Source organism: Erinaceus europaeus, chromosome 12 (assembly GCF_950295315.1).
Source record: "Erinaceus europaeus chromosome 12, mEriEur2.1, whole genome shotgun sequence".
Lineage (NCBI taxonomy): Eukaryota > Metazoa > Chordata > Mammalia > Eulipotyphla > Erinaceidae > Erinaceus > Erinaceus europaeus.
In genome coordinates, this window is record NC_080173.1 from 42948653 (window position 1) to 42976460 (window position 27808).

The 27808-nt window shown below is 42.8% G+C and overlaps 3 protein-coding genes across 6 annotated transcripts in view; 2 read left to right on the forward strand and 1 right to left on the reverse strand.

Moving 5' to 3' along the window:
- Positions 1–844: 844 nt before the first annotated feature.
- LYZL6 (lysozyme like 6) lies at positions 845–11619 on the reverse strand. 2 transcript variants are annotated; one of them, XR_009552812.1, is made up of 6 exons: positions 11516–11619; positions 8329–8467; positions 7057–7215; positions 5494–5572; positions 1600–1855; positions 845–1137 (listed from the first exon to the last, which is right to left on the reverse strand). XR_009552812.1 is itself a non-coding variant. In XM_007529649.2 (5 exons), the coding sequence occupies exons 2-5, from the start codon at positions 8465–8467 to the stop codon at positions 1786–1788; spliced, it is 447 nt and encodes a 148-aa protein (XP_007529711.1). In that variant the 5' UTR covers positions 11516–11619; the 3' UTR covers positions 1454–1785. The 2 variants fall into 2 exon arrangements, 1 of the variants encoding a protein (XP_007529711.1); XM_007529649.2 differs by lacking the exon at positions 845–1137 and having other exon boundaries at positions 1454–1855.
- A 4626-nt stretch (positions 11620–16245) lies between these two features.
- LOC103119406 (RAD52 motif-containing protein 1-like) lies at positions 16246–18002 on the forward strand. Of its 3 annotated transcripts, none has more exons than XM_060203301.1 (4): positions 16246–16341; positions 16687–16866; positions 17082–17214; positions 17576–18002. In XM_060203301.1, exons 1-3 carry the CDS (start codon positions 16246–16248, stop codon positions 17199–17201), a joined length of 396 nt encoding a protein of 131 aa, XP_060059284.1. In that variant the 3' UTR covers positions 17202–17214; positions 17576–18002. The 3 variants fall into 3 exon arrangements, with proteins under 3 accessions (XP_060059284.1, XP_060059285.1, XP_060059286.1); XM_060203302.1 differs by having other exon boundaries at positions 17152–17214; positions 17576–18001; XM_060203303.1 differs by lacking the exon at positions 17082–17214 and having other exon boundaries at positions 17576–18000.
- A 3077-nt stretch (positions 18003–21079) lies between these two features.
- The window catches only part of LOC103119405 (leucine-rich repeat-containing protein 37A-like), a 52141-nt gene continuing 45412 nt past the window's right edge, over positions 21080–27808 (forward strand). The window contains exon 1 of the mRNA XM_060202495.1: positions 21080–26052. Within this exon, the coding sequence (XP_060058478.1) occupies positions 21080–26052 (4973 nt within the window). The remainder of the gene's footprint in view (positions 26053–27808) is intronic.

The window sequence follows — 27808 nt, forward strand, 5'->3', positions numbered from 1 at the left end:
TAAATCATTATTAAATCAACAATAAAATTAAAATTAAAAATTCAATCTGAAAAAAGGAGAAAACCAGAAGGAAAAAATACATTTTAAAAATAATTCCCTTCTTTTCCTTTGTGACTGTGGTTGTGAATATGTGTTTGCAATGGTATGATGTAGCAGTTAGGGAGCAGGTTGAGGAGTAACAGATTTGAAAAGATCAAAAAATTGAACACCTGTGAAAGATTGCTTTAGCTGTCTTCATAATAGGCTATTTGGGGGAGTAAGAAACTGCGGTCCTTATTTTTCATCCTGAAATATCAGAGCCAGATGACATATTATAAGACCAGTCTCCTGAGATTTCTAAATAACAGTCTTTAGAACTTGCTGTTTTAGGAGGAATTTTTCACCAATTCTCAAGAAAAGGACAATGCTGTCAGTGTTATTTTTTTCCACAAGCAAAAATGTTTCCATTTATTTTCCATTTAGTTGTTCCATAATTTTGATGCTTATTTTCATAAATAATTACTGACAGAGGATATTTGTTGAGATATTTTAAAATTATATATATCTGGGTTGAGATTTCTAAATCACAATGTGAAAAATTAATATCCTATACTAATGTAACACCACTATGTTGCTATAGCCTGTCACCTGTCATTAGGTCTTCTTGTATTAAAACATTGCACTTCAAAATAAAAAAAGAAAAAAGTACACACACACACATATTTAGAGAGAGAGAGCAAGAGGGTGAGAGAGAGCCAAAGCACCATTTAAGCATGTGCTGCGACCAGCTCTGGACCTCACATATTTAAGTCATATGTTCTGTCTCTGAGTAACCACCTAAATTCTTGTTTTTCTTCTTTCTCTTAATTGGGCATTAACAACAGCAACAACAATGGAAATCTTATGGTGGTCTTATTTATTTATTTATTTATTTAATGACATTTTATTCGTCAGTGAAGTCCAAAAGTCTGAGAAGTACTGACTAGTAAAATCTCTTGTTTTATAGCTGGGACAACTTTAAAATAGCATAGAGTTTAATCAAACAGTACTGATGGTCTGCTGTATGCAGGGTGTTTTTCCAATTGTGACTTTTCTCTCCTTACATGTTCCACTATCCATTAACACCTTCCAAGAAAATTAGATCCCATCCTGAGAAGCCTTTAAGAAAAAAAAAAACCCTAGATTCTAGCTCATTCTCTAAAAGCACCCCAACGTCACTGGCACCTGACATAATTTCTCTGCCACTATTTTCTGTGTCTTCATACCACACCCTGGGATCCACCCATTACCTAATTTTGAGACTTCTCTTAGAAGAAATAATTGACTTTGGAAAAATAACTTGGATCCTGACAGTTTTAAACCAAGTTACAGATTTTATTATCCCAACATCAAACTGTAATTATTAATGTATGTCTCTGCTCTTCCACCTAGATTATTAACACTTATTATGAACAATAGTTTTGTCCTTCTAATATCTGGAATACTCCTATTTTATTAAGTACTCAGACTTACATAACATTAATATATTCTTTGCACAGGAAACTTTTAGTAATTCAAAAAAAATAGAGAAACTTCATTGTGATCCTCTTATTTTGCAAATAACAAATAGGAACCATGCACCTGCATCTGGCTGGGGACAAGGAAGAAGCTGTAGCAAGCCATTGATGGGGGGGGGGCACTAGTCAGTTTGGTTTGTAAATCAATAGGGAAGAAAATAACATGGAGACAAAGGCAAGAAGTAACCAAAAATTCCCAAGTGAGAAGAAGAGTTCTGGAATGATTCCACAGCAGGCTTGTTACAATGCCTCATCCTAGGTGGCATCCTGTAGTCCAGTAGGAGAGTGGCCGGCCTGAACAGTGTAACCTCCAGTTTACCCTGTGTGGGGAGAAGAAGAGAGAGAGAGAGAAAGAGAAAGAGAAAGAACTGAGTAGCTGCTTCTCCATACAGATGACCCAGATGCTCATGCATTTTCCCCACAACCTGTGCTCAGAATCCCCTCCATTTGTAACTGTCTTGTCTCTTCTTCCAAGGCCTATGAATCTCCTTTTGAACTACCAGTAGCCATTGTGTATCCTCTACCCCTGAACAACAAGTTTCCACATTTCCAGATTCTCATCTCCCTTTGTCGGGGTCAGTTTTACAGGACTGAGAGTCCCTAAAAATAAATTCCAGGTAGAACCCTTGACTTTCCTTCCAAAAAATTCCAGCCTTAATAGTCATCAGTGTTCCTGTTTTTTCACAGTATTTTTAGAGTATGAAACTCTACCGGTCATCTGGTAAAGAGGACACTTGTATTATTTGTATATGTAGCAAGAAGCTCAGAAAAGTTAAGTAATCATATCAACAACCATCACTGATAACCTGACACCTTAGAGAATATCTGCTCAACTAAAGAAAAACACACTTTCCCTCCCCCCAATAATCAGGATTATTACTAATCCTCATGGCCATCTTCCTCCTCCTCCTCCTCCTCCTCTTCTTCATCTTCTTCTTCTTTACTTTTATATTTTGGATAGGTGAAAGACAGAAGGTGAGAGAAAAAGAGAGAGGGAGGGAGAGAGATAGAGATAAGAAGAGAGACCTGCAGCACTGCTCCACCTCTCATGAAGCTTTCACCCTGCAGGTGGGGTCTGGGGACTTGAACCCCATCAATGCACATGGGAAAGTAGAGCAACCTACTTTCAATTATTTATTTTAAAATGTTTTTATTTATTATTGTATAAAGACAAAAAAATTGAGAGGAGAGGGGTAGAGAGGAGAGAGACCACTCGTGAAGTTTTCACCCTGCAGGCAGAGACCAGGGGCTTGAACTTGGGTCCTTGTGCACTGTAATGTGTGCACTTAAAACTAGGTGCACCACTGCCTGGGCCCCAACAACCTACTTTTTTTCTTTACTGGGGGACCAATGGTTTACAGTCAACAGTAAAATACAGTAGTTTATAAAATAATCCCATCCAAAAATGAGGAGAGGACATGGACAGAATATTCACCACAGAAGAAATTCAAAAGTCTGAGAAACACATGAAAAAATGCTCCAAGTCTCTGATTGTCAAAGAAATGCAAATAAAGACAACAATGAGATACCACTTCACTCCTGTGAGAATGTCATACATCAGAAAAGGTAACAGCAGCAAATTCTTGTGGGGTTGTGGGGTCAAAGGAACCCTCCTACACAGCTGGTGGGAATGTAAATTGGTCCAACCTCTGTGGAGAACAGTCTAGAAAACTCTCAGAAGGCTAGAAATGGACCTACCCTATGACCCTGAAATTCCTCTCCTGGGGATATATCCTAAGGAACCCAACACATCCATCCAAGAAAATCTGTGTACACATATGTTCTTGGCAGCACAATTTGTAATAGCCAAAACCTGGAAGCAACCCAGGTGTCCAACAACAAATGAGTGCCTGAGCAAGGTGTGGTATATATACCCAATGGAATACTACTCAGCTATAAAAAATAGTGACTTCATCGTTTTCAGCCGATCTTGGATGGACCTTGAAAAATTCATGTTAAGTGAAATAAGTCAGAAACAGAAGGATGAATATGGGATGATCTCACTCTCAGGCAGAAGTTGACAAACAAGATCAGAAGAGAAAATACAAGTGGAACCTGAACTGGAACTGGCGTATTGCACCAAAGTAAAAGACTTTGGGGTTTGTGCGGGGGCGGGGATACAGGTCCAAAAAGGATGATAAAAGACCTAGTGGGGGTTGTATTGTTATATGGAAAACTGGCAAATGTTATGCATGTAGGAACTATTCTATTTACTGTTGAATGTAAAACATTAATTCCCAATAAAGAAAATTTCAAAAAAGATATAGAGCAGAAAAAAAATACAGTAGTTTGTACATGTGTAACATTTCTCAGTTTTCCACTTAACAATTCAACCCTCTCTAGGTCCTTTATCATCCTTTTTGTAAGATAGTAAATTCACCATTTTAAATATTTTTTAAATATTTATTTATTTATTCCCTTTTGTTGCCCTTGTTTGTTTTATTGTACCTGTTATTGATATCATTGTTGCTGGATAGGACAGAGTGAAATGGAGAGAGGAAGGGAAGACAGAGAGTGAGAGAAATACAGACACCTGCAGACCTGCTTCACCTCTTGTGAAGCGACTCCCCTGCAGGTGGGGAGCAGGGGCTCGAACCAGGTTCCTTACCCTGGTCCTTGTGCTTTGCGCCACATGGGCTTAACGTGCTGCACTACTGCCCAACTCCTGAATTCACCATTTTAAATAGCTGCGATATATATATATATATATCACAACTTACTCAACCACTCATCTGTTGTTGGACACTTGAGAACAACCTACTTTTATAGAAATGTTGCTGCTAAAGAGTTGGGCGGTAGCACAGTGGGTTAAGCGCACGTGGTGCAAAGCGCAAGGACCGGAGTAAGGATCCCGGTTCGAGCCCCCAGCTCCCCACCTGCAGGGAAGTTGCTTCACAGGCAGTAAAGGAGGTTTACAGGTGTCTATATCTTTCTCTCCCCCTCTCTGTCTTCCTCTCCTTTCTCCATTTCTCTCTGTCCTATCCAGCAACAATGATAACAATAATAACTACAACAAGGGTGACAATAAAGAATAAATAAATTAAAAAAAATTTTTTTCTTTATTTATTTCCTTTTTGTTGCCCTTGTTTTTATTGTTGTGGTAGTTATTGTTGTTGATGTCATTGTTGTTGGATAGGACAGAGAGAAATGGAGGGAGGAAGGGAAGACAGAGAGGGGAGAGAAAGACAGACACCTGCAGACCTGCTTCACCGCCTGTGAAGTGGTTCCCCTGCAGGTGGGGAGCCGGGGGCTCGAACCGGGATTCTCATCCCTGTCCTTGTGCTTTGCGCCACATGCGCTTAACCCACTGAGCTACTGCCCAACTCCCCAAATAAATAAATATTAAAAAAAAAAAAAGAAATGTTGCTGCTAAGTATTGAGAGAGGACCCCCCCCACACCCCAGCCCAGGCAGTCATGGTTGTACTGTACTGTGTAATTGCTCTGGTGCCTGCAGCTGACTAAACCACAGGGCACATGGATCTCTTCTATTCCAGGCCCTTTGAACTTCAGTTTAGTCCAGCCAGACCCAATGGCAGCCAAGAACATTAGCTCACCAACTGAAGTAAACCAGAACGTTTCTCCTGGATTGAGGAGTGGAGAAAGCTGGTCTGCAGAGGGTGCAGTCAAGCAAACAGCAGAAACTCACTGGTGAGATGCTGTTGACAACTGCTAGCCCTGCCTCCTAAGGTCCTGTGTGGCCCGAGGCAGACACCTTGCCTCTCAGAATATATCTCCCTCAGCTAGCATTAGTAACTTTTTTTACTGCAACCAGATAGGTTGCTTAACATGACATCAAACAAAGAACTAGATCCAAATCCTACTGAACAGGATTCCCAAGCCCTCTATTATCCTATATTTTCTTGGGAGTGAATGGTGGTCCTATCCTATTGTCCCTTTCTCAGTCATTGTATCTTTATTCTGGCTTTGTTATCTAGTTTAGTGCTTCAGTGTCCTCACCAGTTCTTCATCCCTCCTGCTCCTGACACAATTTTTTTGATGCAGTTGATGGTTGGGAGAAGATCCAAGCTCAGTAAATCTGAAAGGGAGGAAGAGAAGACCGGTGAGAGCACAGAGGACAGTCCCAATAGTTGAGGCCGACATTGGCTCTCCCTGTATGAATGTGTGCCACTGACCCATTAGGCAAGGTATTCACTCCCACCTCACCTCCCATCCATATGGAGACATACATAAAAGGTTTGGGTGACTGGAGCTGGGACAGGAAAGGAGGGTTGAGCTTTGGGTTTATTTATTGCCATACTTTTGGATGGTGTCGATGGTGGTGCACTCGGTTTGGGAGATTGTGAGGAAAGTAAATGCCTAAGCAGGCAGCACAAAGACCAAGCTAAAGTACCTCTTGTATGTGGGGTCTGCTCAATGAAGGAGAATGTTCTGGTGCAGAGACAGGACTATTAGTCAAAGTGCAGAGCAAGTGGTAAAGGGCAGAGCAGGGACCTGTGGAGCCCCCTGAATTGGTTTTGAGGTGTAGAATTTGCACTTGACCTCTGGCCAGAGAACTTTGATTAAAGATGGTATCACTTAGTATTTAGGCTGAGCCTATGGGACCACCAGTCAGGCGTTCAGCTTTAATTATCTGAACCTCAGTTTTCTCATCTGTAAAGTGAGAATAGTACTAATTTCTACTACATGTAAAATTAGATGAAATTAAATGAATTATGCATGTAAAGCACTAAGTAAATAATATGCATAGGTTTTATTTTTTAATGTCATGCCAGGGAATGAACCCAGAACTTCACACACGCATAGCACCTCTAAACTGCCTCCCAATCAAATCATTTAATTTAACACTGATGTACAATGCTTTAAGATTATAGTACTACAGGTCTACATACATGCATGTGTATATACCACTCACCACATAAATCATCAAAGTTTCTACCTAATTGTTACTCTATAATAGAGGGTGGGAGACACCAAAACACCACTCCACTATCTATGAAGTTCTTTTGGTGCTGTAGCTGATGCTGGTATTTGGTGCTGGGTGCAAACTCAGTGCCTGCTGCATGTTAAGGCATGTGTTCTATTCTTTGAGCCACCTCCTGGGACACTAAAATAGGCTCTTTAAAAAATTATTTATAAAATAAAAAATACAGGCAAGACCATAGGATAAGAGGGGTAGAATTCTGCACAATTCCCACTACCTGAGCTCCATATCCCATTCCCTCCCTTGAAAGCTTTCCTATTCTTTATTTCTCTGCGAGCATGGACCCAGGATAATTATGGGATGCAGAAGATGGAAAGTCTGGCTTCAGTAATTGCTTCTCCACTGGCTGCAACTACTCCTGCCCTAATACTATAGATCTTTTCTAGATCCTGCTCTGAGACGTTGCCGACTCCTTTATGGACATTTTGGCCATATAGCCAAGCCCTCTGCTCTGTGGGAGATCCCTGATACTGAGTCATCCTGCTAGGGCCCTTCCTAGGCTCTATGAGGAAGAGAAAGCCTGTGAGGATGACCTGGTTGTCTCTGTCACTTCCCCCACACCAGAACCCTGATCAGACCTCTACAGTCCACACGGCAAATATTTTCTGAGTGACTCTTGTAATCGTTGCACCAGTAGTGGCTGTTGATCTGGAAGATGCCATAGTCAAAGCTGCCGTCTGTATTTTCATTGACCTTTGATATGTTGAAATTACTCTCCAAAGCAGCCAGGCAGAGCCCTTGTGACACAGGGAAGAGATATGTTAGAGGAGGCCACACAGAGGAAGAAGGGAGATGAGGGATGAGAAGGAACAAGGGCTAAGGAGCTAACTGGGGCAAGTGGACTAGAAACTCCCATTAGCTTCTCCCAGTCTTCAGTCCACCCACTCACCCATTGGTCCAATCATTCATCTGTCCATTCATGCTATCTATGATTAATGGCTATCTACTGTGGGACAAAACCCTGTGAGGAACATTTTGCTGGGTCAAATATCTATGCCAAGGCTGGATGGTGGCACACCAGGTAGAGTGTACATTACCCAGGTTTGAGCCCCCGGTACCCACATGCAGGGAGGAAGCTTCACGAGCAGTGAAGCAGTGCTGCAGGTGTCTTTCTTTCCTTATCTCTCCTCCTCTCGATTTCTTTCTATCTCTATAAAAATATAATGAAAAGTAAAAAATAATTATCATTGAAATAAAAAAAGCAAATATGCATGCTGCCTTCAAGGAGTGTACAACACAAAGATGAAGTGGAGTACCTAATAAAACTCCACAAAGCAAGATAAAAGAGACCAGGCTACAAGGCATGTATGCACATGTTCTGGAAAAAATTCTCCACTGTTGACTAGGACAAGGCCTTAGCACCATTTTCACTCCCCTGGACTGCTAAGTTCTTCCAGACCTTTGGGAGACTAGGCTCTTTATTTCATTGAGCATTGCTCAAGGGCATCTCCTCAGAGACACTTCCTTGACTGTCCCTTCTAGAACACTGTCACCTTTTACTCCCTCTGCTCTACTTCTCTGCAGACCCTTTATCACTACCAGGAAGTACTTCCTATGTTTGCTTCTTGCCTTTCTCCCCCACTCCCAGAATGAACATGAGGAGGGTGGGGACTCTGATTATCTCTGTGTCCTTGGTATCAAAGGATCCTAATCCATAATAAGGGCTTACTTAGCTGGTGACTGCTGAATAAGTTTGGAACACAGGAAAAGATACCTTGGAAAGGAAGAGCTGTGAATTTTTACCTGATTTTGAAAGAAGAATAAGAGAGAAAGATGACCATGAAGTACATGGAGGAGAAACAGAATGGACTGGAGTTTTCTGGGGGAGGGGGTGAAGAAAAGTCACTCACAGTCACTCAGGGAGTATCCCTCAAACCCATCCAAATCCTCCTCATGCAGGATCTTGGCCAAATCACAGCGATGGATGAATATTGCCTGGACTATGGTGAGGAGGCAGCTGACCAAGCAGATGAGTATTGGCTTCATCATCTCAGAGGGAAGAAGGCAAAACTGAGTGTCAGTAGTATGTCAGGTATTTCTGACTTCCCACTAGTCTCCTCTAAGAACTGGACGATCTAGAGAGAGCAGTCAAATGTATTCACTCACTTACTCACTCATTGTTTTCTACCTAACTGTTCCAGTCGCTTTCCTCTCATGAATTTTATAGTTACTTTCTTAGGACTGAAAAAATGTAATATTTACAAAAGGATAAACGTGTCATGTAACCACTGTTAAAGGTCAAGGCCAATTTCCTTTCATCAGTAGGTCATGATCCTCTTTTAGTTCTTCTCGTCCTTATAAGGGACATCCAGCTTTAGGTAGCATTTGGGGACAATGATAGAGAGTATGACAGAAGTTCATGGGAGCTACTTCATCTCTCTCTCTCTCTCTCTCTGTGTGTGTGTGTGTGTGTGTGTGTGTGTGTGTGTGTGTGTGTTTATAGTGGTGCTGGGGCTGGAAACTAGAACTTCTGGTGCCTTGGGCATGAAAGTTCATTGTGTAAGCTATGCCCATCAAGATCCCAAGCACATTTTTTAGGAGAATAGAACAAATGCTACAAATGTTTATCTGGAACAAGAAAAGACCTATAACTGCCAAAACAATCTTGAGAAGAAAGAACATAACTGGAGGCATCACACCCCCAGATCTCAAATTGTATTATAGGGCCACTGTAATCAAAACTGCTTGATAATGGAACATGAATAGACACACTGACCAGTGGAATAGAGTTGAGATCCCAGAAGTAAGCCCCCACACCTATGAACATCTAATCTTTGACAAAGGTGCCCAGACCATTAAATGGGGAAAGCAGAGTCTCTTCAGCAAATGGTGTTGGAAAAAATGGGTTGAAACATGCAGAAGAATGAAACCGAACCACTATATTTCACCAAATACAAAAGTAAATTCCAAGTGGATCAAGGACTTGGATTTTAGACCAAAAACTATTCAATACTTAGTGGAAAATATTGGCAAAACTCTTTTATACATAAATTTTAAAGATATCTTCAATGAAACAAACCCAATTACAAAGAAGACTAAGGCAAGTATAAACCTATGGGACTACATCAAATTAAAAAGCTTCTTCACAGCAAAAGAAACCACTACCCAAACCAAGAGACCCCTCACAGAATGGGAGAGGATCTTTACATGCCATACATCAGACAAGAGTTCAATAACCAAAATATATGAAGAGCTTGCCAAACTCAACAACGACAAAACAAATGACCCCATCCAAAAATGGGGAGAAGACATGGGCAGAATATTCTCCACAGAGGAGATCCAAAAGTCTGAGAAAAATATAAAAAAATGCTCCAAGTCTCTGATTGTCAGAGAAATGCAAATCAAGACAACAGTGAGATACCACTTCACTCCTGTGAGAATGTCATACATCAGAAAAGGTAGCAGCAGCAAATTCTGGAGAGGCTGTGGGGTCAAAGGAACCCTCCTTCACTGCTGGTGGGAATGTAAATTGGTCAAACCTCTGTGGAGAACAGTCTGGAGAACTTTTGGAAGTCTAGAAATGGACCTACCCTATCATCCTGCAATTCCTCTCCTAAGGAACCCAACACACCCATCCAAAAAGATTTGTGTATACCTATGTTCATAGCAACACAGTTGCTATGAACACAGTAATAGCCAAAATGTGGAAGCAGCCCAGGTATCTAAAAACAGATTTGTAGCTGAGCAAGGTGTGGTATATATACACAATGGAATACTACTCAGCTATTAAATACAGTGATTTCACTGTTTTTAGCCCATCTTGGAGGAGCTTGAAGAAATAATGTTAAGTGAAATAAGTCAGAAACAGAAGGAAGAATATGGGATGATCTCACTCTCAGGCAGAAGTTGAAAAACAAGATCAGAAGAGAAAACACAAGTAGAACCTGAACTGGAGTTGTTGTATTGCACCAAAGTAAAAGACTCTTGAAGGGAGAGTACAGGTCCTGAAAATGGATTACAGAGCACCTAGTGGGGTTTGTATTGTTACATGGAAAACTGAGAAATGTTATGCATGTACAAACTATTGTATTTACTGTCAACTATAAAATATTAATCTCCCAATAAAGAAATAAAATAATAGGTGAAGGTGGGAGCTCTTCCTTACAATAAAATGCTGCTGATAACTGTAGTGATAGTCACAAAATTGGAAAATCATCATTATAGTCATGATAAATTGTTTGGAGAAAATAAGACCACTGGATGTTATATCTGACCTAGAAGCTTGTGTGGCTGTGGACATGGTCTTCAAGTATTTTACCCCCATATTGCACATAAGTTACATGGGGGGAAAGTAACTATGCAGTGGAGAAACCAGGCAGTATTATAACCTTCCAGTCAAGATGACCACCAATCAGAGATAGAGAGGCATTGTGTGCCTCCAGATGCACTACCCAGAGAGGACACATGTCATAACTGTCATTCTAACCAGGGGTGCATGACCTGCTTTAAATCCTGAGGAGACACTTGAGAAAATCAGCTTGAAAATAATTGAGACAGTAAATGACCAATGCCATGACAACAAAGAGTCAGGTTATTTCTTCCACGTGTGTGTGTGTGTGTGTGTGTGTGTGACCTTATAATAAGCCATTTCTCTGAGGGGAAAAAGCCTAAGTGCCTCCGTTCACCAGCTGTACAAGTCAGGCAGCTTCTGGTTGAACAAGATGGCTGTTCTGACAGCTTTGTTTCCTCACAGACATTCTGTTCTGTCTTCTAAGACTCACTATATAGCAGCCTGAGCACAGATTTCTCATGCTTTTGCTACCATTTCTCATCTAGAATTTCCAGACATAGCAAATCAATGGCAGGATGCCCAGTGAACTGAACACTGCAGACAAGCAGCAACTCACTTTTGGGTCTAGGTGTGTCTCAAGCAGCCAGACACCACCTTGACTCTGTAGGTCCTTACAAAGACTGGTGTCACTGAGGCTCAGAAAACAGGCAGCTCCATCTCTACTCATGAATTATCCCCCTGGGCTTCTCTGAAGGAACAGCAGTGGTTCTGGCAGGTGCCTTCTCACTTCCCCTTCTAACACTTACCCCAGATCTCTCTGACCCCAGGTCCTAGCCAACCCAGGCCTTCCTGGGAGAAACTGTAGATCATAGGTATTTAGAGAAGAAGCTTCCTTTTCCTCATAAACAATCTACTCTAGCCCCACTCAGCTTCTCATGTTCTGAAGGAGGGCTAGGCAACCCTGCCTTCTAGAACCCCAGTTTTGTGACATCATCACCTTCCTGAAATACTCTGGTCTTCATTGTGCAAAACTGGCTGGATATTTTTCAATTAAAGTAGCACTGCATTACAACTTTAAATAAGTTTTAAGTGTGAATCACCTAAAATCATATATATGTGCTCCATGAAGTTCACCACTAAGAGTCCAATTTTAGCTTTCACCACACAGTTGACACCTTTTACCCTGTTTATCTACACTCTTTCTCCCTTCCCTTCTGATAACAAATTGCCTCAGTCTATGAAGATTTTTTTTAAATATTTAAGAGTTTAAAAAATAACACAATCATAGGGCTGAGCTAAATAGCTCATTTGGATGGTGCGTAGCTTTGCCATGTGTGACCTAAGTTTGAGTTCAGCCTGCATTGAACCCAGCTTCTGTGCTTTGGTATCTCTCTCTCTCTACTCCTCTGTCTCTATCTTAAAATTTGTATTCAAAATAAAAATTTTTTAAATATTTTTTCATAAAAAATATAAACATATGAGCCAGGGAGGTGACTCAGTGATAGACCTCATCCATTTCATGCCTGATGCCCTGGATTATAGTAGTTAAAAAATAAAAAGACTTCAGGTGCAGCTTGGCATGAATTTAAGACAAAAAAGGTTTATTACATGATAGTAATTTATGTATAGCAAGATAGGCAAAGGGGCAATATTGACTACTCATTATGGCCAAAGAGGTGTGAGTCTTTTAAGCTAGTTTTACCAGAGCTGAGCTCCAAGTGTACAAGTCCCAGGAGAAGCAGCCATCGTGGTCCTTGAGGATGAGAGCAGGCACTTGAGAGTGTAGAATAAGAGCTGCAGCTCTGTTCACAGGAACAGAGAGGCCAGAATAGAAAGCTACTTCCAGCAAGCTTGCACTTGAATCACTTGGTTTATGTAAGTCCATCAGCTTGACATAAGCTGCATGTTAATTATGTTCCCCAGCCATATGCTAATTACATTTTTGTCCCCATCATGGACACAAAACATGGAGTCTATGTTTGTCTCCCAACAAGAACATTAAAAAAATAAAACAGAGAAATCAAAACAAATAGAACATCAACATTATTAAAACTGTGCTCTGGTCTCTCTCATGAAAACACGTTTGTATTTATGTATAAAAATGTAGGGGAGTCAGGCAATAGCGCAGCAGGTTAAGCGCAGGTGGTGCAAAGAGCAAGGATTGACATAAGGATCCCTGTTCCAGCCCCCAGCTCCCCACCTGCAGGAGAGTTGCTTCACAAGTGGTGAAGCAGGTCTGCAACATCTTTCTCTCCCCCCTTTCTATCTTCCCCATCTCTCTCCATTTCTCTCTGTCCTATCCAACAATGACGACATCAATAACAACAACCACAATAACTACAACAATAAAAAATGTTAATGTCTGGGACCAAGTGGTAGTATACATATTACAGTGCACAAGAATGCAGGTTTAAGCCCCTAGTTCCCAACTGCGGGAGAAAGCTTCACAAGTTCTTGCAGCAGCGTTACAGGTGTCTCTATATCTCTCTTTATCTCTCTGCCCCTCTCAATTTCTTTGTCTCTACCCAATAATAAATAAATGAAAGTATTTTTTTAGTTTTTTTAATTTTTTATTTATTATTATCTTTATTTATTGGATAGAGACTACCAGAAATCAAGAGGGAGGGGTGATAGAGAGGGAGAGAGATAGACACCTGTAGCCCTGCTTTACCACTTGTAAAGCTTTCCCCCTGCAGGTGGGGACAGGGGGCTCAAAACCAGGTCCTTGCACATTGTAATACATGTACTCAACCAGCCCCCAATGTATATTATATTGTAATAATATACATATAATATATAGTATATGTAATATATATGTAATACATATATATAAGTATATATATTGTAATACATGTCATCACCCAGCCCCAAAAGTAATTTTTTAATGTTAAGTTTACAAGAGATAGTTCTCGGGAGTCAGGCTGTAGCGCAGCGGGTTAAGCGCAGGTGGCGCAAAGCACAAGGACCGGCATAAGGATCCCGGTTCGAACCCCGGCTCCCCACCTGCAGGGGAGTCGCTTCACAGGCGGTGAAGCAGGTCTGCAGGTGTCTATCTTTCTCTCCCCCTCTCTGCCCCCCTCCTCTCTCCATTTCTCTCTGTCCTATCCAACAACGATGACGACAACAACAATAATAACTACAACAATAAAACAAGGGCAACAAAAAGGAATAAATAAATAAAATAAAATATAAAAAAAAGAGATAGTTCTCTTGGTAGAGTGCATACTTTATCAAATTCAAGAACCCAGATTTGAGTCCCAAATCAACGCATGGCAACAACAAACAAGGGAGAGTGATGGAGCACTGGGGTGTTGCCTCTCCTCCCTATGTCTGTCTACTCTGGGGAGAGAGAGAGAGAGGGAGAATATGAATGGGAAAGAAAGATAAGAAAAAATCCACCAGGAGTGGCAGAATTTTGCAGTTGTGAAGTCTGAGTGAAATCTCTGGTTGCAAAAAAAGAAAAAAATTAATTACAGGCTTTCTAGAATGATTTCCAAAGATAGCTTTTTTAAATGTGCATAATAATTCAAAAGGCAAAATACAAATGAGAAGAAGTGAATGAAGCTTACTTGTTATTTGGTTACTTCTCTCTAATTTCTCTCTTTTTAAGAAACAGTCATTATTTTATTTACACCATTGCATGTTATTCCCTATAGTGAGATTAAAAAACAGAGGCATCTCGGACTGGGGAGACAGCATAATGGTTATGCAAACAGACTTTCATGCCTGAGGCCCCAAAGTCCCATGTTCAATCCCCCGCACCACCATATGCCAGAGCTGAACAGTGCTCTGGTGTTTCTCTCTGCTCTCTCTGTCTCTCTTCCTCTGCATCTCTCTCTCTCAAAAAAAAAAAAAAAAAACCAGAGGCATCTCAACCACATCATTTATTGTACTGAAAAGATTTCATTCCTTTTTTTTGACAATTTTCTTTTTTTAATTTTATTTTATTAGTGATTTAATACTGATTGACAACATTATTATGAGACAACAGGGGTATAACTCCACACCTTTCCCACCACCAGAGTTCTATGTCCCCATTCCCTCCACTGGAAACTGCAATAGCTCTCCTAAGGTCACAGATACAAGTTAACTATTATTTCTATAACTATATTTTTAAATTTGCCCATTCTTTCTATATGGTCTTGCCTTCTCCTCCATTATAAGTCATACCTACACCTATTGCTACTTCTGAATGTCCTTCCTTTTTCCCTCTTCTCCCTCTGGGTTCTGATGGAGATGAAGTTCAGAGCCCTCTCGTCATCTTCCCCTAATTTCTCTCCCTCTGGGAGTATAGACCAAAATTCTTTATGAGGTACAGAAGGTGGGGGTTCTGGCTTCTGATACTGCTTCTTTCCTGGGCATGGATGTTGGCAGATGGACCCATACCCCCAGCCTGTTTATATCTTTCCCTAGAGGAGTAGGGCTCTGGAGAGGTTCCAGGACACAATGGTGAGGCCAATCTGCCTGGGGAAGACAGGACTGAAACCTAGTAGCATCTGCAACCTGGTGGCTGAAAGGTGGCAAGATATAAAGCAAGACAAAAGGTTTAATAAACAGGAACCCCAAAATAGGAATAGAGCAGATGAAAATAGGGACTTTAAAGTGGAAAGTAGCTAGGAAGTCTATTTTATGTATGCTCCAAGGGACTGTTCACCCCATTGGCCTGACCCAGGGCCCATGTGTATTCATATTTAGTGCAGGAGCCTGTGTAACCTCTGAGTCACTGTTGGTGTGAAGTTGAAGTACATAATCGGGCTTATGATGATGAAGAAAATTATTTTAAAGGATTTCTAGCTAGAGTGCTAATAGCTTACTGAATGGTCTTTATATGGATATTTAAAACTCATGAACATGTCAAATTAAAGAACTACATCTTCTGTTGTTATTATTACCAGGTAATGCTCAATTCTTATTTTGGTGATGCTGGGAATTGAACCTGGGGTCCAGAGTCTCAGGTATAAAAGTCTTTTCATAGTAAAGTCTCCTAGGACCCATATTTAATTTTTAGGGGTCATTTCCCATGCACCACTGGCAAGTCAAAAAAATTCTCTGGGAGTGAAGATGAAATTTGCCTCTACAAAACTTGCTCTTTGGAGCCTAAAATCACTTTTATTTTTATTAGATATTTAAATTTTTATTTTCGTTTATTATTTGCTAGCACAGAGAGACATTGATAGGGAAGAAAGAGGGAGGTAGAGAGAAAGAGAGACACTTGCAGCTCTGCTTCACCACCTGAGAAGCTTCCCCCCTGCAGATGTGAGGACAAATGTGCAAATCTGGATTCTTGGGCATGGTGACCTGAACGCTCAACTGGGTGCGCCACCGCCTGGCCACTAAAGTCACTTTACTAAAAGGAACAAATTCAGCTATTTGAGACCACACAGCTGAAGGAGAGAATTTAGAGCGGGTGCCGGCCCAGCGCTGAGGGTGCCGCCCTCGCCACACCCCCAGGCCACGCCCTCGCACGCACCCTTTTTCGCAGCACCCAAGTCCTGCGCAGGCGTAGGGCCGCGCGTGCGCAGCAGCGACCAGGCCGATGGCGCAGGTCATTCCTTTTGCAATTCCCATGGAGAATGACAAAACCTTGCTGGTGTGGGAGCTAAGCTGTGGGCCCACGGCGGAAGCCTTGCATGTGAGCCCAACTAAGGTGGAGGAAGGATAGAGAAAAGCCGCCCAGCCCTCTTTTCCTGGGAGACCCGCTTAAGCGCCTCATCATCTCAGCTGGGAGGAATCTTAGTGCTAGAGCGAGCTCAGCACACAGCAGGCCTTTCCATTCAGCCTCGGTTGCTTCTCGAATCTCAGGATTTCAGAAGGAACCTCGTTCATGAAATACGAAGTGTTTTGCGTTGCATTCCCCACGGTCACGTGTGGAGAGCTTTTGGCGGCTGGGGGTGGGGGAGGACATAGGGCAATTTGGACTTTTGTTTTCTAGACGTGAAATTTCATGCACTTACTTGGTGTGGGGACCGCCCCACAGCATTCTCTGTTCATAGTCTTCTCCCAGTTTGGCCTTCTCTATTCCGTTCGAGTCTTCCCAAATGCAGCAGTGGCCGGTCCTGGCTTCTATGCCATCATCAAGTTTTATTCAGCAAGAGATGCCCAGAAAGCCCAAAAGGCTTGCAACCAGAAGCAGCTTTTTCAGAACTCTCCTGTGAAGGTGGGCCCAAAGATGGAATTCCTAGCTCGATGGGAATTAATTAATTAATAGCAGTAGGTTGCCTCAAAAGACTTCCATGTCTGAGGCGCCAAAGGCTCAGGTTCAGTCCCCAGTACCACCATAGACCAGAGCTGTGCAGTGGTCTGGCAGAAACAAGAAAGTTGGTTTGACAGGCTGGGAGTATGAATTGACCTGCGAATACCCATGTCCTGCAGCGAAGCAATTGTAGAAGCCAGACCTTCCACCATCTGAACCCCATAATGATTCTGGGTCCATGTCCCCCAGGGGATAAAGAAGAGGAAAGCTTCCCAACCCAGCTGTCCAACAACAGATGAGTGGTTGAGCAAGGTGTGGTATATATACACAATGGGATACTACTCAGGTGTTAAAAATGGCGTTTTCGGGAATCCGGTGGTAGTGCTGAGGGTTAAGCTCAGGTGATGTGAACCACAAGGACTGGCATAAGAATCCGGGTTGGAGCTCCCGGCTCCCCACCTACAGGGGAGTCGCTTCACAAGCAGTGAGGCAGGTCTGCAGATGTCTTTCTCTTCTGCTCTCTGTCTTCCCCTCCTCTCTCCATTTCTCTCTGTCCTATCTAACAACGATGACATCAATAACAACAATACTAACTACAACAACAATAAAAAACAAGGGCAAGAAAAGGGAGATTAAAAAAAAAGAATAAAAATGGCGATTTCACCATTTTCAGCCCATCTTGGATGGAGCTTGAAGAAATGTTAAGTGAAATAAGTCAAAAACAGAAGGATGAATTTGGGATGATCTCAGTCTCAGGCAGAAGTTGAAAAACAAGATCAGAAGAGAAAACACTAAGTGGAACTTGGACTGGAGTTGTTGTTTTGAACCAAAGTAATAGACTCTCGGGTGGGTGGGGGGAGAGTTCAGGTCCAAGAACATGATGGCAGAGGACCTATTGGGGGTTGTATTGTTAGGTGGAAAACTGAGAAATGTTATGCATGTACAAACTATTGTATTTACTGTCAACTGTAAAACAATCCCACAATAAAGATATTTAAAAAAAAAAAAAAAGAGAGAGGAAAGCCTCCAATGGAAGGAGTGGGTTAGGCATGAAATTTTAGTCCTGTCACTATTAATATAACATGTTTTGGGGAAAATAATTTTAATATCTCAAGTTCCCTAACTGCCTAGACCATAACCCTAAGCATAAATATTTGCTTTTGCCTAAACATTTGATATCTTAGATCTGCAAGATGATCAGATTCTGATAATGGGATTAAATTGTTCAGGGGGCTCTAAAATTATATCTGCAAATACAGCTCTGTAAACATCTAAATCAACTACAACTTTAGGCCAGATAGATCTAGACCATTTGGCCCTGTAAGTATCTAAAGTACAAAGAGGTTCAGATACCACTAAAAAGGTCCAAAGCATAAATGAAGTCAAGTATATTAATATAGATACTAGCCATTGGATTATTATAGGAAATAAACCCCAACTAACCTGCTTATAATAATTAATTATTGATACTTCTAAAAAGGAAACACTGACAAAACCATAGGATAAGAGGGGTACAACTCCACACAGTTCCAACCACCAGAACTCCATATCCCATCCCTTGCCCTGATAGCTTTCCTATTCCTTAACCCTCTATTGCCTTCTTAAGTCCTAAGACAGCACCACCTTTCAGCTACCAAGCTGCAGATGCTACTAGGATTCAATCCTGTCTTCCCTGGGCAGATGACCTCACCACTATGCCCTGAAACCTTACCTCTCCAGAGCCCTACTCCTCTAGGGAAAGATATAAACAGGCTGGGGAAATGGATCCATCTGCCAACATCCATGTCCAGAAGAGAAGCAATAACAGAAGCCAGAACTCCCACCTTCTGTACCTCAAAGAATTTTGGTCTATACTCCCAGAGGGAAAAAAATGTTAGAGGAAGATGACCAGAGGGCTCTGAACTTCAATTCCATCGGACCCAGAGAGAGAAGAGGAAAAAAGGACATTCAGAAGTAGCAATAGGTATAGGTGTGACATAGGAAGGAGGAGAAGGCAGGATCATAGAAAAAATGGTCATAGTTATCGGAAGAATAGTCAACCCTTATCTGTGCCCTTAGGAGAGCTATTGCAGTTTCCAGTGGAGGGAATGGGGACATAGAACTCTGGTGGTGAGAAAGGTGTGGAATTATACCACCATTATCTCATAATAATGTAAATCAATATTAAATAGCTAATAAAAATAAAAAGGAAATAAATGTATAAGTATCAAGAAAAAACAAAAACTAATAGTGTGTACTAAATATTGGCAATGAGACTAAGCCCATTTTCTCTTGGAGTTTACATCCTAGAGGGTTGCCATATAATAAACAAGAATTAGAGATGGGAGAGCAGGGGTAATGGTAGTGGTAGGAGATAACTCACCTGACAGAGCACACACTTTTTAAAAAAATTTCTTTATTGGGGAATTAATGTTTTACATTCAACAGTAAATACAATAGTTTGTATATATGCATAACATTTCTCAGTTTTCTATATAACAATACAATCCCCACTAGGTTCTCTGTCATCCTTCTTGGACCTTCTTGGACTCCCCCCTCCCCCACCTGCCCCAGAGTCTTTTACTTTGGTGCAATATGCCAATTCCATTTCAGGTTCTACTTGTGTTTTCTCTTCTGATCTTGTTTTTCAACTTTGGCCTGAGAGTGAGATCATCCCATATTCATCCCTCTGTTTCTGACTTATTTCACTTAACATGAATTTTTCAAAGTCCATCAGCTGAAAACGGTGAAGTCACTATTTTTTATAGCTGCATACTATTCCATTGTGTATATATACCGCACCTTGCTCAGCCACTCATCTGTTGTTGGACACCTGGGTTGCTTCCAGGTTTTGGCTATTACAAATTGTGCTGCTAAGAACATATGTGTACACAGATATTTTTGGATGGGTGTGTTGGGTTCCTTAGGATATATCCCTAGGAGAGGAATTTCAGGATCATAGGGTAGGTCCATTTCTAGCCTTCTGAGAGTTCTTCAGACTGTTCTCCACAGAGGCTGGACCAATTGACATTCCCACCAGCACAGAGATCACACTTGTACCATGCCCAAGGACCTGGCTTTGTGCCCCCAGAACCACATGGAAGCACCTAGCACACAGTGAAGCAATGCAATGCCATGACTCCTCTCTGTCACTCTATAAGCAGAAGTCATGGGACAAGGGGAAAAAAAAAAGACTAGAGGAAGTAAACTGGGTGCTAGGTTCAAGAAAATTATGTAACAGCATTAAAGTATAGCCCTTAACTGCAGTAGTTGTGTAAAACACTGTGAAATCACTAATACTTTTCTCAAAGATCATGCAGCACACAGACTTTAATATCCCACTTACTGAAAAGTGGCAGTGTTAATTTTTCTAGATTAATTGCTGTGTTGTGCCATGATGGAATGGAGGAATTTTTCCACAAGCAAATGTATAGCTTCCCACCCATGCAACCACTTCTCCCCCCCAAAAAAAAATCCCCCCTACAGAAACTTTGGGATCACTACTGATAAGTAGTGAATTAATCATATAGGATTAATTAAATAGAATAAATTAATTCATGGTGAATTACTCAAACATGAACACTGAGAGCCTAGAGCAAATGGCAACATTTTATAATCACTGTAGCCTGTATCTCTGTGCCCTCTCACTAACTAGGTCAACGACTTTTCTTGGAAGCAGTATGACCAAGCTGAAGAAGAGTGACTCTCCAATGTCAGTTTTGAGGAGGAAGAGTTAAGATTACCACAGGTGGACTAGCACTTTCAGATTTCCCAGGATGCCAGGCCCTGAGGCTCCCTAAGGGTGTCCACCATCACCTCTCACTTCCTTTAATAGACCTACCCTTCTACCCTAGGCTGCTAGAATCCAGACTATCTGGGCCCGCAACCCAAATTCTACCTCACTTTTTGGACACGAACTGCCTGACTGAAATGGGGGGGAGTGGGGGTGACTGGCTCTTTTGCGGGGGGGGGGGGGGGAGGCTTGGGCCTTGGTGATTTGGCGGAAAAGGGATGTGGTAGCACAAAACTGGTCTCAGCATGAGCCTAATAAAGGCAGCTTAAATAGGGGTGTCTTAAACAAAGGGTGGAACGCTGGATGGGGGCGGGGCGCGGTTGCTACGTATGAGCGCATGCATCACTGTGGTTGCTACCACCACTGCCACTACTGCTCTGTACGCCAGAGCGTGACAGACAAACCATGTCCAGAGGGAATTTCCTGGCCCTACGGCTACTCCTCATGTGGCAACATTCGTGGTTGCTAGACCAGGCAGCTCCACTTCCGGAATGGGCCCGTGGTCCAAACTTCCTGCCTTCCTACTACCCAGAGCCAAGAGAGTCCTGGTTTCCCAACTCCTTATATCCCCTACCCTCCCTCACGCTTAAGCTTGCAGCAGAGCCCCAGCCAGACCCACCGCCAGACCCACCGCCAGACCCACCACCAGACCCACCGTCTCAGCGAAGGGCCTTTAGTTACCCGAGGGTCTCTGCTACCGCCCAGGAGTTGACCCAGCCTCCTGGATTAACTGACACTTCGTTTCCACTTGAGAACAGGAGTGTCCGACGACGACGACGGCAAGATCAGTTTGCTGTTCCACATCAGGATCTGAATGAGAAGACAAAAAAGTCTCTCCAAGTTGTGTATCCAAGGTCTGTTCGGAATCAGAATTGGGCCCAGACTCTGCCTTCTCAACGAAAAAGTAAGACTCATGCTGAAGGTCTTGATCAGCCTGCCAGTCACCAGGCATTTGAAATGCTTGTTCCACCTCTAGATAGTCAGAAATCGAGACCAGCAAAGTTTATTTTGTCACCTTCAAACCTGAAGAAAGACCTAGTTGAGCATCGGAGGCTAGCCAAAATTATTTTTGGAAGTCTAGGCCGTGCTGCAAAAGGGCGCCATCATCTACCACAACAGGTGCAGGATGACTATTTCGACCCCAGTGTAGGTTCCTTTTATCCTCATAGTCTAGCTGCAGATGTCCAGGGAGGCCCAGGTCAACATCCAGAGCCCCCTGAGGAAGAAACTTCTGCTCGGCGTGGACAGACCCCTGAAGACGTTGAGTCTTTTTCATCCCAGAATCATCATCCGGAGCCCCCTGAATATACAGAGTCACTTCCATTTCAGCAGGAGGCTCCTTCTCACTTCCCAGAGGCCCCCAAGGTACCTGAAAATTCTGCAAACACACAGCAGGCCCCAGCTACACCACCAGAGACTCCTGAGGAATTAGACCATTCCTCGACTTATCAAGAGGCCTTGCCTCAGTCTACAGAGGTTCTTGAGGAAGTAGAAGCTTCTGTCATTCCTCCAGAGGCTTCAGAGCCATCCATGGATGCTATAGGTCACCCACCAGCACATCATAAGGCTTCTCATTCTAACTTGCGTACTGCCACTGTTAAACCTATGACTCCAAAGGTCATCAATAAGGTTAGAACTTCTCCATTGCAGCAGGAAGCCCAGGCTCAGCCTACAGAGATTGTTGAAGAAGTGGGACCTTCTCCAGTTCCTCAGGAGGCTCCAGCTCAACTTCCAGAATCATCCACAGATGCTATAGCTCACCCACCAGAAAATCGTGAGAAAAGTGGTCCATCTCCAAATCAAAACGAAGGTCTGCATTCAAACATACCTAGTGTCACTGTTAGACCTTTGACTTTGCTGATCAGCATAACTCCAGTGATTGTTAATGATATTGAAACCTCTCCATTGCAGCAGGAGTCCCAGGCTCAGCCTCTAGAACACCCAGAGGAGGCTGAAACTCTAGTTGAGGAGGCAGCCCAGGCTCAGCTTCTAAAGCACCCTGGGGATGTTGAAGCTTCTTCAACCTATCAGGAGACCTCTGGTCAGCCTATAGAGACTCCCGAGGAAGTCCTTGAAAGGGTCCCAGCTCAGCCACCTGCACATCAAGAGGAAAATGTTCCATCTTTAAATCAGAACGAAGCTCTACATTCAAATGTACCTAATGTAACTGTTAAACCTTTGACTATGGCAATCAACACAACTTCTGAGGTCACTAATGAAGCAGAAGGTTCTCCATTGCATCAGAAGGCCCTAGCTGAACCTCCAGAACAACCTGAGGAGGTTGAAGATCTAGTCCAACAGGATGCCCAGGCTCTGCCTCCAATGCATCCCGAGAGAGTTGAACCTCTAGTCCAAAAGGAGACACAGGTTCAGCTTCCAGAATTCCTTGAAGGGGTTGAACCTACAGTTCAACCTCCAGTATTCCCTGAGGAGATGAAATCATCAGTACGTCAAGAGACCCCAGCTCAGCCTTTACAGATCTTTGAAAATTTCACACCTCCAGACCAGGAAGAGTATCTAAATGATATTACAGAGTCTGAGTATTTAACTCAGATGTTAGCAAATGATGAGATATTGTCTCAAAATGCAGCTCAGCATCAGCCTAATCTTTCAAACAAGTCCACTGTTACAGTTAAACCCCCAGTTGTGACAATTACTAAGAAAACTGACTCTTCTAAAAACATTGAATCTTCTGCACTTAAGTACAAGACCTCATTTCAGTCTCCAAAGCTTCCTGAGAATATTGTACCTTTAAGTGAGCAGAAGCAGCCAGCTCAACCTGAGCAACCAGGCCATTATGGTGCTCAGAATTCAGTCTTGCAAAAATCCACTGTCAAGCCTGATGCTATGACATTGAATATGGCATTATTCCCTTCTACAGTGGTGAAGGCTTCTCCAACTGAGCAGGAAGCTACAACTCAGCCCCTTAATAATATAGAACCTTCTTCAACTGAGCTGGAGACACAATCCCAGCATCCAGGGCCTCCTAAAGTGACGGGACGCTTTTCAACCCAGCAGGAGACCCAAGATATGTCTCTTGAACCTCCTGGAGAGTTTGAACCTTCTGACATCCTGCAAGAACAGCCACCCCAGCTTCTAGAGTATCATGAGGCAGCAGTTTCACCTTTAGGCAACCACGATACTCAGCATTCAAACTTGCAGAATGCCACTGTCAAGCCTACTTCTATAACATTGAACATGGCATTATCACCCTCTACAGAGATGGAATCTTCTTCACCTCAGCATGAGGTTATAACTCAGCCTTCAGTGCCCCTTAATAATGCAGAACCTTCTATAATTCCCCAAGAGGCCCCAGCTCAACATCCTCAGACCCTTTTACCCAAACAGGAAGCTCCTACTCAGCCTTCAGAGCTCCCTAATACTACAGGGCATAATTTGGCAGCAATTTCCACTCTAAGTCAGGATCAGGCCCAGCCTATGCTATTTCCAGTTGTCACTGCTAAACCTCCGAGACCGGTATTTAACATAACTGCACATTTCACTAATGAAGATGAGGCTTCTCCACTCCAACAAGAAGCTCCCGGTCAGCAGCCAGTACCCTCTGAAATGGGTGGAATTTCTGTAGTTCAGCAGGGAGTTCCAACTCAGCCTCAAATACTTTCTGAGGGAATTAAGCCTACAAGTTATCAGGAGAGGTCAGTTAAGTCCCCTGAAAAGGTTGCCTCTTCTTCAGATCAACAAGAGGCCCCACCTCAGCCTTCAGAGAGCCGAGAAAAGGTGGAATCATCTCCAGACCAACAAATAGCTCCTCCTCAGCCATTAGAGCCTAATAAAGAAACAGAACATTCTCCAATCCACCAAGGTTTGCCATCTCTATCTCCAGAACCCACTTCCCAGATAGGATATTCTCCAAACCAAGAGGTGGCCCAAGCTCAGCCTTCAGAGCTTCAACGTTCAATCTATACTAAAATGGCAGTTCCATTCCCAGAACAGCATCAAGGTCAGCATTCAAATGTGTCCACTGCTACTGTTAAGCATTTAGAACTAGTTACAATAGGTCAAGGACCTCTGATGGAGAGTGGATATTCTGTAGCCCCCCAAAATATTATAGATTTTCCAAGGGGCTCCAAAGCAACACCTCCATATACAGAGAAGGTGCAGGTTCAGTATCCAAGCCTCTCTGAAGTTACAGATCAACCTTTGGATCTCATGAAATTTACCCAAACTAAGGAAACTGAACTGTCTTCATCTTTGAAAGAGACTCCCACTCCATCTACAGAACCATCTCCAGATGTTATTTTATCTCAGTCTCCAGTACATGAGAAAGCAACAGCTCCAAGCCAGTATCAGTCTCAGAATCCACCATCAAGCAGTGCTACCGCTCAAGCTGTGGATGCAGGGTTTGCCATGACTCCGGAACACACTACAGAGACTGAACATTCTACAGTCTTGAAAAGGACCACTCTTCCTCCAGAGTTCCCTAAGGGGACACATCCACATCCAGAACAAGTTCAGGCTCAACATCCAGCCCTTTCTGAAACCAGAGCTGGACTTATTGATGTGGGGTTTACCCTGACACCAGAACATATTACAGAGCCTGAACATTCTGCAACCCTGAGAATGACTACAGTTCCTGCACCATCCTCTATCGTGACTCCTCCAGAGCAGATTCAGGCTCAGCCTCCAACCCTGTCTCAGGTTAGAGTTGGATTTATGGATTTGGGGCTTAGTATAACTCCAGAAAATACTGTGGAAGCTGAAAATTCCACAGGCCTGAAAATCACAACTCCCCCAACATATTCTGAACAGACATTTCCACATCTGGAGAAGGTTCAGAACCAGCATCCAAATCTGACTGTAGCCACAAGTCAACCACTGGACGTGGGAGCTAATACATCTGCAGGATCTAGTGTGGAGGTTGAACGTTCTCCAGCTATACAGGAGACCTTAGAACAGCCTCACCATGAAGGGGCAGCTCTAACTGCAGATCAGGATCAGGGTCAGCATCCAACATTGCCCAGTGTTACAGCTTCTCCTGTAAACCTGGGAATTACCATAGCTCCAGAACTCACTACAGAGACTACAAAGCACCCTGGAGTGACACCTCTAGAGGAGACTGAGAGTCGGCATGTGGGCATGACTGAAGGCACAACTCCGAAGCTAGACCTGGCACTTACCCTGACTCAACAACCAGTGTCATCTGAGATGCCTCTTTCTCCTACAACAGAAAACACAGAAAAGGCAGAAACCAGGTTAACTGATCAACAAGAGCAGAACCCCACCACAGGCAACAACATATGTGACATCTGTACCTGCAAAGATGAGACACTCTCATGCACTGTGTCTAGCTGGGAGAAGAGACTCCACAGTGTTCCTGTACCAGAGCTCAACTCCTACAACAGGACCTTTACCACCTTGTAAGAATTGCCTTCCTTCATTTGTTCTCTGCATCTTGCCTCCCATGGGAGCCCCTCCTTGAGGCCTTCTTGATCTTATCACCCCATGGTGTCTGACTTTTCTGTTTTTACATTCTGTTACCCACTACCTTCATTCTCCTTCTCTGTATGTTTCCCTTTTCCAGTCTTTTACTTGTGATTGCCCTTGTTTTTCCCTATCCATTTTGAGCCTCATACTTCCATTCATTAATTTCTCCTTTCCCTTTGTTGCCCCATCCTCTTTACAACATGTACCTCTCTCCCTGCCTCATTGCTGATAAAACAACCAAGCAATTAAGAGTGGAGATTCAAGGGAGTTGAACAATAGCGCAGTGGGTTAAGCACACGTGGCACGAAGCACAAGGACTGGCATAAGTATCCCAGTTCAAGCCCCGGCTTCCCACCTGCAGGGGAGTCACTTCACAGGCGATGAAGCAGGTCTGCAGGTGTCTTTCTTTCTCTCCCCCTCTATGTCTCCCCATCCTCTCTCCATTTTCTCTCTGTCCTATCTAACAATGACAACATCAACAACAATAATAACTATAACAACAATAAAAAAAAGAGTGGAGATTCAAGAGGCAGACTACCTGGGTGTTTAAACATGATTCTGTTGTTTATTAGTTTGTGATCTTGGGAAAATTATTTAGTTCTGTGACTCAGGTTCCCCTTCTATAAAATGGACTTGTTGTTTTTGCCACCAGTATTATTGCTGCAGGTGGGGTCTGTGGGCTTGAACCCAGCCAGGTCTTTGTTCATGCTAATGTGTGTACCAATTCCTGGCTCCTCACTAAGATGGAGATTAAGATAGTTATTGCTTCAAATGTCTAAATAGCTCACTTGGAGAGTGTGCCTACTTTGCCATGCCTACAAATCTGATTTCTAGTCCTGCCCCTCCCCCTGCACTAAATAGAACCTTTATTGGTTTCTCTCTGTCTCTGAAAACATTTGCTAGGAAGAATAAAGCCCCAACAATGACCATACACATATACATACACAAAAAGAAAGGAAGAAAAAGGAAGGAAGAAAGAAAGAAAAGGGAAGAAATAGAAGCTTCATGGGTGAGTGAAAACTTTAGCTGGGATTTAAAAGAGAGGCTTTGATTTGATGAATAGAGAAAATAGGGAGTACAGTCTAGGCAAAAACATAGATACAGAAATTATTGGAATTTAATATAACAATAATTGTGACCAGAGAAGTGACTCACTGAATAGATTGCAGGACTTGATTGCATGGCCCCAGGGTTTAATCCCTGGTACCTCATATGCAAAATTGGTTCTCTGTCTCATTCTTTTTCTCTCTCTCTCTCTCTCTCTCTCTCTCTCTTTCTCTTTATTTATAAAAAGGAAATACTGACAAAACCATAGGATAAGAGGAGTAAAATTCCATATAATTCCCACCAGCAGAACTCTGTATCCCATCCCCTCCCTTGATAGGTTTCCTATTCTTTAACCCTCTGGGATTATGGTCCCAAGGCCATTGTGAGATGCAGAAGGTGGAAGGTCTGGCTTCTGTAATTGCTTCTCTGCTGAACATGGATGTTGACACTCCCAGCCTGACTCTCTCTTTCCCTAGTGGGGCAGGGTTCTGGGGAATCGGAGCTCCAGGACACATTGTTGGGGTTGTCTGTCCAGGGAAGTCTGGTTGGCATCATGCTAGCATCTGGAACCTGGTGGCTGAAAAGAGAGTTAAAGCCAAACAAGTTGTTGACTAATCATGAACCTAAAGGCTGGAGTAGTGC